At 40.4% G+C, this 13,467-nt stretch overlaps 1 protein-coding gene across 1 annotated transcript in view; it reads left to right on the plus strand.

The window, feature by feature from the left end:
* Positions 1–904: 904 nt before the first annotated feature.
* Positions 905–13,467, plus strand: part of LOC139689895 (facilitated trehalose transporter Tret1-like) — a 68,774-nt gene continuing 56,211 nt past the window's right edge. Inside the window, exons 1-2 of the mRNA XM_071587013.1 lie at positions 905–1,096; positions 1,177–1,326. Of these exons, the coding sequence (XP_071443114.1) occupies positions 1,243–1,326 (84 nt within the window). The 5' untranslated portion in view covers positions 905–1,096; positions 1,177–1,242. The remainder of the gene's footprint in view (positions 1,097–1,176; positions 1,327–13,467) is intronic.

Below are 13,467 nucleotides of genomic sequence, written 5' to 3' on the forward strand. Positions count from 1 at the left end.
GATGCTATACACGTGAGGTTAAAATAAACTCGGACAAAATCTATTGGCTATAGTTTACATTTTGATTCACAATATTTTTGAGCTTTGTAAGGCAACCAATTTCAAAATGTGACTAGAGGAAACCTTTCATACTCTTGGGAGTGATTTTCTAATATTTGCAATACATGCCACCCATGGGGTGGGAAGGTGAAATGAAAGGAATGCTCGGCAAAAGAACGATTTTTAAGTCAGCTGTTTTGTTCTAGTGATGATATCCATTCAGGTCCCTGCCATCCGCTGTCACAGAATTTATTTAGTTGGTGGAACTTCTCAATCGATGACAACTTTCATACAAGTACTTTTAATTATTAAGTGGCGATTTATCAACTTAATGATACGATATTTACCAGCATTAGTTATTTTAAAAATAGAATGTCTCGGTAGGAAAACACACTATATCTTAGCTGCAGCATGAAATGATAGCATTGTGAATCCTATGAAATACCTCAAGAACCCTAGCTGAGACATAAAAAGCAATACGAAGGTAGTGCAAGTCTGTTAAAACCGGTCTTCTATTACGAATGTTTTCGATGGACTCGTATTGAATGAAACTGAGTGCGCTCAATAGCGCTTACTCCGTAAATCCTGATCTATTCCACGAGCTGAAGGCCAGAATGTGTTATGACAACAAGATTGCCATTTCGCTCGGAACCTCCACGATAAAACGCTCCGTAATGGACATCCTTCGATGTCCATGAGAAACTTTTCGATCATGTTGTTTCGAATGAAAAAATGCTTTCGCACTTCTCCCATGAACAATGATTTGCTCTCCCGAGGCGAGGTCCTTGGCGCTTGACTCTGCCACCCTAAGTCATCTCACCAATCAAAACGCTGGTTAAGGCCAGGCTCCTAAGAGTGAGATTTAAGGCACGACAGAGAGGGGACGGGGAGGGTAGTGGAGTCCGGCGGAGGGCGCGCGCGATGAAGGCCGAGCAAATGGCTCGAGCCAGTTGCCCGTTGGATTTGGAATGAAGCGGAGGTCGCAAGCCGCAACTGCGTGAGGCGAAGACCGGAAGCACGCGGTTTGCGCCCGGTCTTCTAGGGCGTCACGGTCTGAGTGAGTTAGCAGTGTCTTAGTAAATGGGATTGACAATTTTTGACCCGCGGATGCTTCAACACTCGGCGCTTACTTTCTAGGACATTCACCGGCGAGTGGAGATTTCAATGCCGGGTGCCGCTGTAAACGGCGTGCGGCTGTGAAATATGGCGATCCCCGGACCATTTGAACGAGAAACAAAGGGACCCAGGGTATGGCGAGAAAATTCAAACAAGTACAACATACTTCAGGTGAGTCCGATGACAACTCTTCATTGTGAATCCACTATTTCAAAACGGTAAAGTATGTGCGATGTATTATCGTAGTACGGTCACGATTTACATTATTAAGGTATCTACAAATAGACATGCCAATTAGCATTTACAGTTGAAATCCGCACGTGGAAGGGGTGCCCAGTATTATGCGTAAAACGCCTTGTTTTTTTAAATTTTCGGCGTATGCTCATTAAAAGACAGTTCAAAGTGATGTAGTAGATACTCAAGAGGCCATGGGATGCTGACTGCGGTACTGGGAAAAGCGGCAGGGGAGGACAAGATTAGGCATTTTGGATGGTTTTAAGGGAGGTGGAGTGTATGCAGGTAAAAAAATATTTATTCTGACACATGGTTTGGGATTTAAAGATTATTTGTAACATTTTAGTCAGAGCTTAGAGGTTTTAGAGTTGCGATTCTTAAAAAGCACACCGAGGCGACTAGACTACTGCTAGTTATGCGGAATAATATTTGGAGTAGAAACAGGATTATTACCTAAACCTCCTTAATTTATTTAGCAGGGATGCTACAGAAGACTCTGTTATTAGGAGCTGTAGAGAGTAACAAGCTATTATTATTATCGAATTATCATAGCATAATAGATATGGTTGGAAACCTAAGAAAAAATAAACGAAGTATTCCACAGAAAAATTAAGAGTACGATTTCAATTGATATTCAACACTTTTACAAACTGAACCCCAAAATAGTAGAGCTCAACAATAGCTAAAATTGTTCGTTAAAATAAGTTGGAAATGTTTCCTACATTAGGGTAAATTATAACGAACATATTAGCATATGGTAAATCATTTTTGACACTGATTGGCTTGGTTTGTTACGTAACAGTTAGATTTTTATTGTACCATTTTCTGTTATATAAACGCACTTTGTCGAAGGCAACCCTCCCTCCCCGTGAGAGAGAGAGAGAGCCAACTACGGCAGTGCTTTGATCGTGAAAATGCCTCGTGACTTCGAGCCTTCCGCGCCCTCCTTTTTGTCGTTTTCTTTAACGGTATTTGTTCCTGAGTTATGTAAGACTAGAACTTTTATGGAGATAAATGAATATAAACATGAGATTTTCCATTATTAATCACTAGTTCAGGTTGATGAAACATGTGAAAGCTAAATAAATGCCTGTGGATCTATACGCGCAAAAGTGACAGAAGCACGAAGATACTGGTTAAAATTTAATTATTGAGAGCAAAATTTGACAAAACTAGGAATTTCGAATAACCAATTATTCAAGAGTTATACATTATATATAAGATTAAATGATACACTTCTCGTACAGCTGAGTTTTAAGTTGAACCGAGCTCCATCCACAACGTTTGAAACATTACAAAAATGACGGAAGAACGTGTTTATTGCATTAAATTAAAACGGAATAAAGTTTCATAAAAACATTGAACTGGGCGTTGAAGGAAAAATTAAAATATCCGAATTAAATCAATAATAATTGGGTTAAGTGTCAAAAGAAAAGGGTTTTAATTAATTTAATTTCTCATCCACATTTTTAAACATGTCAATGAGTTGACGTACTCACTAAAAGTACAAGGAATATAAACAACATTATTTGCTAAATATTTGTTTTTCAGGAAAAATTACTTTGATGAGTAGAATGGTTTGAGGCGTCACTTTGTGGAAGCGATTCTTATCGGAAAAGAAAATACTTTGTTCTTACGTATGTATTTTATTGTGAGCGATGTAGGTTTCGACTTAGACAGTCATGATCAGGTGACATCGCTCGACGATGACTTTGTAAGTCGAAGCCTAGCTCGTGCATAGTGACACATATGTGGAAGAACAAATTACCGTATTTTCCCATCGATAACGCGCGCGAAATTTCTATACAAAAATGTTAAGATGATCGAAAAAAATGACGATGCGCGTTATGTAAAATGAAAATTGAATAAATCCCAACATTTACATACCTATGTGCACAATAATTTAAAGAAGAGTCTCGCAAAAATAATTTAGTGTGGAAGCATACCTTTCTAATTGCATTCCATTTCATACATATGCACATGTATATACACATAGATGCGCGGCATCAATACAACTTCAAGATAACTATGAAGCCCTGGGCGCGCGGTATTTATACAAATTCATGATAACTACAAAATTCTGGGTGCGCGTTATCAATGGGAAAATACGGTATTTTATTTTCCGAAACAATTACTTCGTTCCCCCACTGATAGCATACTTATGTGTGGTGAGCTAACCCAGTGCATATAGTGTTCAGCAATCGACAGGAGGGCCCAAGTTAAAATTCGAGTCCCTGAATAACATTTAACCGCAGCCAAACCCAAAGTACACGGGCACCAGAAGTTTTTGGGAAACCACAAGTGACGCCAGGAGGTCACCAAATTTCACTCCCCCCTCCTTTTTCCCGAAGTTTTGAATTTCACGCATCACAAATGTCAACCACGTCGCATCCGGCCTCAAGTACTCTGGCTGAAACAACAGTTGCTTCCACGCTCCATGGTTTACGTAACAAACTAGTCCAGGGAATATGTTTTCCAGACAGAACCATATTACGTAAGGTAGAGGCACATTTGCACTCCCATGAATTCTCAACTAGTCGTTTTTCTCTGCTTGCGACTGCTTCAATATGGAGTAGGTATGAGACCTGTGACTGCACAATGCAATCGTAGTGACTAACATCGAAGTCTCACGTGACCTCTCCAGGTATTTAAGGAAGGCATTATGGTACGAAATTTGTAATCCAGCGAGGACTTAAGGAGTCGTCGTCATTGGCGACCACACCGTTGATGTCATAATTATGCGCAACACTGTCGCGGTTGGCACATTTCTCAGATAGCCATTCAAAGAGTCAGTTTAACTACATGTAACTCAGTAAATCATTGGATATTTCGAGAAAAATTAATACACAGGAATTAGTCCAGTTTGAATGCAATACGGTTTGTCGTTTGCTTGGCACGGCCATCAATTATTAACCCTCCAGAAAATGGAATTACTTTCCGCTTGTATTCTTTCAATTCAGCATTTTCTTTCTGAAGCCAAGCATTTCAGAATTTCCTGAAGAGAAAGCAACGAGAGGTCGCCCATTGGCGACGAGGAGGAGGAGCTTCCACTTTCTCTGCGTGGAAAGGATCTTCCGATGGATATTCATCCAGAGTTTTTTAATCAAATTATCTAGATGAACACATTAAAAATAGCTCGGCAGTCGGCTTCAATCCGCCATTAATAGAAATATTTTTTAAAAAATGGAATGGCCTTCTTGGCAATTCCTGCTGCACATTATTTTACATACATTTGGAATCTGGCCCCTGATTATAAAACGATTAGAATTGTGAAAAGTTATATGTGAAATGTATCAAACCCCTGCATTATTTTACACTGATATTTGCTATGGACATAATTTGCGCTCAGTATTTTTTTCCAACAAAACACAACGTCGCAGCATTATGAAAAGGTTTGGGCAAAGCATGACCAAATGCAGAGATTCTCCACATTGAGAAATTCATGAGTGGCGACAAGTCAAAATTATTATGGGAAGAATCAACTCCGACGAGTGGCGACAAAGTGGCGATAAGTCAAAATTACTATGGGAAGAAATGAACTCTTTTTAAGAGAACGGCTGGGGTTGATTCTTCTCATAATATTCATACGGTTGTAGTTTCTATTCCTTTTAATTCAATTCAAAATCAGTAGTCTTTTTTGGTAAAAGTACTCTAAAAGTAATTTGTAGAAAATACAAATTATTTCATTTATTTAATTTTGAAGGAAAGCTTTCCTCTTATGAATTATGATATTTTTATTCGGCATTGGAGACATTCCCTCAATTCTGCTTTCATACGCACTTGACGTAGATGACGCCTATTTTCAGAGAAGATCCCATGTAGCTAATGTGACATTTCACCAACTTTGTCCTCTGTTAAGTGATCAAAAGTTATGTATGCCAGTATAAGAGTCCACGAGCACAGAGAATATTTGAGTAACTGTTTTCATTGTAATACACGCAGGATTATGCATATTTCAAAACGAATTTAATAAAAGTAGCGCCACGTAAGTAATATCACATGAAGGAAAGATATTTCTTATTGATTACACGATATTTCAAATTTAATTTGAGCAAGGTTATCAGAGTTTAACAAAGTTCAGCTCCCATGAACAGCAACAAACTTTGGTTGAATTGTGTATCAACGTCCAGCTTTATATGGTGAACTACAAATATGATCTACAGGTAAGAACCTGTATATCCTCCATGTCAGATTTTAATTTCACCTATACTTAAAATATACATTAGTCCATTGTGACTAAAACGACAGACAAGGCGAACAGGCGATAGTTGTGTGATACTTATCACTGGCATGATACTTATACTAAGTAGCCGGTAATATTGTAACCGATTATTGCAAGGCTTATTATCTCATTAATCTGAAGAGAAATAGAAAACACGTGACGTCGGCACGCCATGGTCAAAAAAATTTCATGATCTGTTTCCATCACTTATTGCAACAACTTTAGACTAAATGCTGTGATTTATTCTGACTCTTTCCATTCTTCACCCTGTCTATTAACACAATTTAATAAATTACTACTCTCGTAAAACAACGATTGGTGTAAATTACATTGGCCGGTGTCGTCACTGTGCGTCACAAACCCGAGCGTGTTCGACTGCCGTCTACGTATGACTGCCTCCCAAACCCCTCCTCACTTATTTTCACTATCCTGTACAACCTTCCCCTCCTCCAAACGTCACAGCGTAGAGCATTGCACCTATTGTTGAAATATATGATGCATGGAAGAGGAGGTCCCGGCTGAATTGTCCAAGTGATGGGAAAAGGCTTGAATCCTCAAACGTCTAACGTAAATACTGAAATAGTTTTAAGTACATTTTTGAAAGCATTTGCTGTATCATTGTTGTATAATCATAAACTTAAAAAAGTACAAAAATGAACACTTTTAATAATTAGAAGATTTTGTCCGGAGTGGTCCATCAGGGAGGGCGATCATTGAGGCGAATAAAACTTTGTGCGAGTGATCCTGTGAGATAACCGAAAAAATTAAAAAAGCGAAGGGGTGGAACAGGTCCTAGCCGAATCGCCTTACCCATCAAGGTGCTATAATCACCATAATAATGGAGCAATCAAAAGTTGGCAGGAGCCGCCTTTATGTAAATAGACGACGAACAGTTCTCCTCGGGAATGATGGCTGTTTGGGTCGAGCAACCTAAATGGCGATGTCTAAGGGCCCCGTTAGAATATTAAAATGTGTGGAGGATCTGAAACGGCTGATAAAGAAAACGATGAGCCTTGGAACTCCATCTTCCTTCCGCAATTGATGCAAACGTGAGGTTCGCCAACGCTGTCAATGCAATTAACATCAATCAGGGAAATTTTCATCTGAAGAAAATATTGTTTATGGGGTTACACTAAAGACTGTGGGCAGCTTTTTGTGAGCAAATACAAGTTGTATGGATAAATTGTGACCTTGAGTCACCAGAAAGCCTGAGAAACGAAGGCGACCAAATAATTCCAGGAACCTTCCCCGCCATTTTTCAGCTTTAATGAAAGACTACATCAAGGAATGACTTTTCCGAGAGGGTACGCGATTTTTCGCATTGCACATTGTAGCTTTTCATGGATCTAGAGATAGTTTTGAATTGACTTTCTACATGGCAATAGAACTACAATCAGCCACAATAATCAAATTTTTAGCATCTAACTTGCGTGTATTCCATTACTCATTTGCCTCTCATTAATATATGTACTATAATAATAGTAAGTGAGAACCAAGCCGCAACAAACTCATAAAACATTTATTAGTGTAGGGTCAATACTAGATCATGCAATACTTCTTTGTAGCCTCTTTTCTAATTAATACTATTAATCTATCACTCTGATAATCTGAATCGATTTGATTTGTTTTCAATAGCATGTCTACATTTCCTGAAGATCGCTTCCCGGTTTGAATGCGGAAATAATACGGGAGGAAGAAAAAACGTATTCACTTTTCTTTTTGCTGAGATTTTCCATACCCCGGTAAAGTCGGACTGGAAAATATTAAACTTGAATTTATCCAATGATCAGGATGAAATTAAAAATACTGCGAGGCAGAAGCACCGAAATCACATCATTCAGCCAAATGAAACAACTCTATTTTAAAACTAAGCGGGGGGGCATAGCCACGGCGATCAATCGTAACTTCACATCCTGCCTGGATGTGAAGTTACAATGTTAAATGCAGAGTCCACAGGTAAAGAAAGTTGATGTGAACTAAACCAAAGGAAGTCAGGATGGAGAAGAAAGTGATGACGATGGGTGGACTCAAATCGAGCCAGTGGCCGAGAACCATGGCAACGGACAATTTCCTTGCAATAGACTGGTAATCAGTGCGATATAAATAATTAAAGTTTTCACGTGACTACAGTGTCTCCGAATTAAAGAAAACCAGAAAAGGCCGAGGAGAAATCTGATTTCCTCGTTCTATGCTCTTCCTTCACAAACCATTAGTATGGCCACGGTATGAACACTAGTGCATCAAACTACTCCTCAAATATTCTTCGAAGGAACTGGCATTTGGCACCGATTAGTAATTTTCTTCCATCTGAAACACATAAATGAGTTCGGCATACAGAGTGTAGATCAGTATTATGGCGGCTTATTTAAAGCCTTGTTTATATCTTCCGTTTTTATATTCCTTTTTTAATCCAAGGATCGAAAATCAAAATATGATTTGTGTGACAAAATCATTATTATTTAGGAAAAAAGATGAAAGTCGAATCGATCAAATAATGATCCTAACCTTTATTTTAAACTTATAATGATTTAAAATAGTACTTTTTTCCAATTGAAGTGTATGTGAAATGAAGTGCATATTAAGTACACATAAGAAGTTGTGAAGACGCAGGACGCGGCAGGATCACACAGAAAATGAACTAAAACTTACCTAAATTCTGTGTTCTCGCGCTTCTAATCCTTAAGTTCTCATTTTCCGCTCTGTGTTTAATCTGCTGACGAAGCCAGCTGCTGTCTGTGACGCCGCTGAGTGCCTGCGACCGTAATGGCAAGGATATCCATTTTGCCTTCAAGTACTTGGGTGTGCGTGTGTTTGAATGCATTCAGAACATAATATAAGAAAGTGTCCTATGAGGGCGCTCAAAGGGCAAATATATACATAGATCTTATTAAGAGGAAGGTGATACAGGGAGATAACGAAAAGCTGGAGGAGTGAATGGGATATTAAATCAGGATAGCGAAAGCCAAGGAAACTTTCAACAGGAAGAGAAAGGTGACATATAGCAAAATTGATATTGGACAGAGCAACATTTTCATCTAGTGTTATGAATGGAGTCTTATGTTATCCGGCTGAGGAACCTGGACTGTGTTAAAAAGGAACTGGGAATGGCTATAGGCGTTTGAGGTGTGAGTGCGGAATATATAATGGACAAACTGGGTGAGGAGGAATGAAGGGGAAATGAGGAGGGATGGCGAAGAGAGAAGACGTCTGGAAATCATAGAAAGTGGAAAACGAACCGGCTTGGACTCGTGCTAAGAAGGGGATGCTTCTTGAAGGGAGGAAGGTGGAAGGGTCAGGCAAGAGGAGGGGGGTGGGAATGACGGGCGATGCGGAAGAGGGCATGTGGAAATGAAGACAGGGGCACAGGAAAGGATAACATGGCAAAGGTGAGCCCTGCCAACCACGGCATATATGACCAATGATGATGATGTTACAGGGAGGGAGCTGTCAGGATATATTAGATTAAAATTCGAGAGTGAAGAGTGGAGGGTTACCGTGGATCGGCATTCTGGCTGAAAAAAAATGACAAATTCCGAGAATAGATTAAATCCCTTGAAGAAATTGAAACGATGTCTCTTGAATTTATTATCTTTTATTTTATTAGGTAATCTACCGGTTAAGGTAGGTTTTTGGATTGCCACAGCTACTAGATAAATATTTTGCGCTTCCTAACAAAATACAAAATCCATCATCCTACTCTATATCAGGTCCCTCTTCATATCTGAGTACCTTCTTCCTCCCTTCATCCCGTCCAACATCCCTATCCTGTTCCTTCCCTTTCCTCGTTTGCCTAACATTCTACCCTCAATTACAGTCTTCAACATCCCGCTGCCGGTCAATACCCCCTTTATCCACTTTTCCTGCCTCCATTGGATTTCTCCCAACAAACCCATCTCTTCGCCACCATACCAAGTACTTCCTCATTTGGTTTCTTCTCCGTCCATTTCACCTTCTCCATTCTTCTCCACACCCACATTTCAAAAGCCTCCAGTCTATGTCTATCCTCCTACTTCATTGACCACGTTTCCGCGCCGCACATAGCTACACTCCATATCAAAGTTTTTGCGAGTCTTTTCTTAACATCCTTACTCAACGTCCCTGTCATCAACTCCCTCCTTGTGAAAGCCTCTTTGCCTAGCGCAATTCTTCTCCTTACGTCCCTACTACTTTGACCGTGTTGGACCAAAACACTTCCGAGATACGCAAACTGTTCTACCTGCTCTAGTTTTTGCCCTCGTATTTTAATGTTTAGCTTAGCCTTTCTCTTTCTAGAAAATCGCATAACCTTTGTTTTATTAATATTGATTCTCATTCCATACCTGTCGCACTGAATTTCCAATTCACTCAGAAATGCTTGCAACCACTTGGCTGACTGACGAATATGAGCTGGGTCATCAGCAAACCTAACAGATTTTACGAATTCCCGACCCACTTTCATTCCTACCTCCAGTTCTTCCCATGCCTCTTTGATCATTTCCTCTGCATACAGGTTGAACAGCAACGGTGATAATGGGCAACCCTTCATTACACCTCTTCCTAACACTGCCCATCCGGACTCCCCGTTCCCCACCCGCACCTGAGCAGTCTGAGACATATACAGGTTGCGGATTAGCCTCCTTTCCCTCCAATCTATTCCTATTTTCTGCAATATGCTCAGTATTGATAGAAATTTATTATAAATATGCTCAGTAGTTTTTCCCAATTCACTCTATTGAACGCTTTTTCGAAATCTACGAAACAGGCGAATACCTCCTGGTTGGTTTCTATAATCCTCTCGATGAATAATCTCATTATTGCAATGGCATCACGCGTACCTCTCCCCTTCCTAAACCCAAACTGATAATCCCCTAAGTAATCATTTGCCCTACTCTCTATCTTTTTGTTTATGATCCTTAGAATAAATTTAGCTGCGTGGGATCTTAAACGCATGGTCCTGTATTCCTCACATGATGTAGCATTTACCTTCTTCGGAATTGGGACTAGCAATGATCTCGCAAAGTCCTCCGGCCAGATTCCTTCCTCATAGATACTACGCATCAGCTCATATAGCCTCTTCCTCCCACATTTTCCTAAATATTTCAGTAATTCCGCAGGAATGTTATCCACCCCCACGGCCTTATTTAGCTCCATCTCCCTTAATACCCTTTATATCTCATCGTCGAGTATGCCTGGACCTAAGCCATCTTTCTCTCCGTCATATTTTTTTTCAATGCCTAACTTTGTTGGTCTACGTTCTTTACTATACAGTTCTTCTATATATTCCTTCCATCTCTCCTGGATCTTTCCTGCGTCAACTATTATCTTACCCGCCTTATCTCTAATTGTTAGCATAGATCTTCCTTTCTTACTTCCCGATAACGATTTAACGTTGATGTACAGCGCACCAATTTCACCCTTCCTCTGCAAGCTTTCCATATCCTCGCACTGCGTCTTCCACCATGCTTCCCTTGCCCTATTTGTTGCCCGCCTCAGTTCTTTGTTTAACTCTTTGTACTTCATTTCGCCTATGTCTGTGTGTACATTCTTCCATTTTCTCCTCTCATCCATCTTTTTAATCATTTCATTCGTGATGCATTGTTTCCTAGTCCTTTTCGCGTTAAGGGTTCCAATAGTATCTTTTGCGGCTTTCGATAACCCTTTCGTGATACTTTCCCATTTTTCTTCGATAGTACTAAGCCCTTTACCATCGTCCATGATTTTCTCTACCGCCTGTTTGTATTCCTTCCTTTTCAACCCATTTAATGCTTCTACATTCCATTTTCTAACTCGCCGCCCCTGCCTTATCTTTTTGAAACGTACGCTACATTTCATAACAACTAAATTGTGGTCTGAGTCCGCATCCGCTCCCGGGAAACTGTGGGAATTTATCACTCTGTTCCTAAACCTGTGTCTAACCAGGATATAATCTAGCTGATATCTTCCTGAGTCACCTGGCATTTTTCATGTATACCTGCGTCTTTTGTGGTGTCTAAACCAAGTGTTGGTGATGACTAACCCCTGTCTCCTGCAGAACTCAACTGCTTTCTCCCCGCGGTCATTCCTCGTGCCTAAACCGTAGTCGCCCCCCTCATCACCATCTCTTCCTTCGCCTACCGTCGCATTCCAATCCCTCATCACTATCAAATGTTTCCCTGCAGGAACACACGCGATCATGTCCTCTAACTGATCGTATGTCCTATCGACCTCTTCTTCCTTATGGTTGCTCCGTGGCATGTATACCTGAAAAATAACAATGTTCGTCGGTTCTGCTTTTATCTCTACTAGTAATAACCTATCCGTTACCTGCTCTATGTTGACTACGCTTCTTCCCACCTCTTCATTGAGTACTATGGCAACCCCTCGTTGGCTCCCGTCCCCGCCGCTGTATATTATTCTATAATTATCACTCCAGTAATCCCCGCTACCCATCCATCTCACCTCGCAAGACCTAAAATATCTATTTTGCTCCTTTCTATCTCTCGCTTAACATTCTCCAATTTCCCTCTCCTCATTGGGCCGAGCCCTGTAGTTGCCAGGACTCATATTCTATCTAATGGCCATCATATTTATCTTGGGAATGATAATTGAGGTGGTTTCCCGTTACCCTCCTCAATAGTGTTTTTAACGTGACACCATCACTTACTGGCCGCTCCACTGGCGTCAGACGCCATTGCAGCCGCCTCACTGAGGAACAGACGCTGCGTGGACTACCTTTCGTCTGGCTCCTAACCTTCGACCTATCTGGCATGGGTGACCCTACCAGGAGCAATTATTATTCCTCCCCCCAGCACAGCTCTAGGGGTCATCGGGACGCACAAGCCCTTCCACCACGTCAAGGTTGTAGTCCGGGGAGGGAATATATATATATATATATATATATATATATATATATATATATATATATATATCTATATCGATGATATAGAAATACTCACACGAGTAGTATAATATTTGGACGGCACAATAGACTGGCATTACTTTTTTAATGCCTTTACAACTTTGCCCTCCTTCGGCTCAAATACTTCCGAATGGGTGAACTCTTTTAGCATCTCTAGTTGAAGCCTTCAAATTTAATGAAGAGTTTAGCATTCCGATTCCTTGATAACCTCATTACCTTCGCTATGTATATTGACCTTCATTTCTTACCAGTCACACTGATTCTGCAATGCGCTCGCAATGATTGATTGCCCTTGACTGACCAAATGGAGCCCGATAATCCATCCGCGAATGGAAATTACTTCCACCAACCTTCATGCCTTCCCCCCCCTTGCCTCTCTTACCTTTTCCCCCGCAGAAAAACGCAGGTGATAATGGACAACCCTGTCTCCCACCCCTGTCTAACACCCGCCGCCCCACCTGCGCTGCCACTTAAATATGGACTCAGCGGGCGGGAATACTGCCGTGGATATTTTCATGCGTGAAAACTGAAAGTAAAATAAAATATTTCCCCGAACGCAACTATCGCCAATATTTCTACTCTTCGAAATTCGTGGATTTTCCTAGCATTAATTCTGAAGACACTTACTTGCAAAATGATGTACTATTAGCTGTCTGTTCATGGTTTAGTCTCCAAGAATATTCCAGTTTTCTTGTATTAGTTTAGAAATGTATTAGATTTTACACGGTCGCGATATTTGTCAAAACACCTAGATGTTACGAGGCTATTACGTGGAGCGTAGCGCTATTTGAATCGAAACCTTGGCTTTTTAGGCAAGAGAATTAATCTATGAATGTAAATCGGAGAGTTTTGGGATGTGAGTAAGGAGGAGAAATCATAAAATGAGTTGGACATAGAGGCAAACCAACGATGACGCTTTAAACAGAAGAAGAAAATTTTCCAAGATTATTCGCCGGGAAAATACCAGATCATTCTTCAG

The sequence above is a fragment of the Hetaerina americana genome, unplaced genomic scaffold (assembly GCF_022747635.1).
Source record: "Hetaerina americana unplaced genomic scaffold, ioHetAmer1.1.p SCAF_29, whole genome shotgun sequence".
NCBI lineage: Eukaryota > Metazoa > Arthropoda > Insecta > Odonata > Calopterygidae > Hetaerina > Hetaerina americana.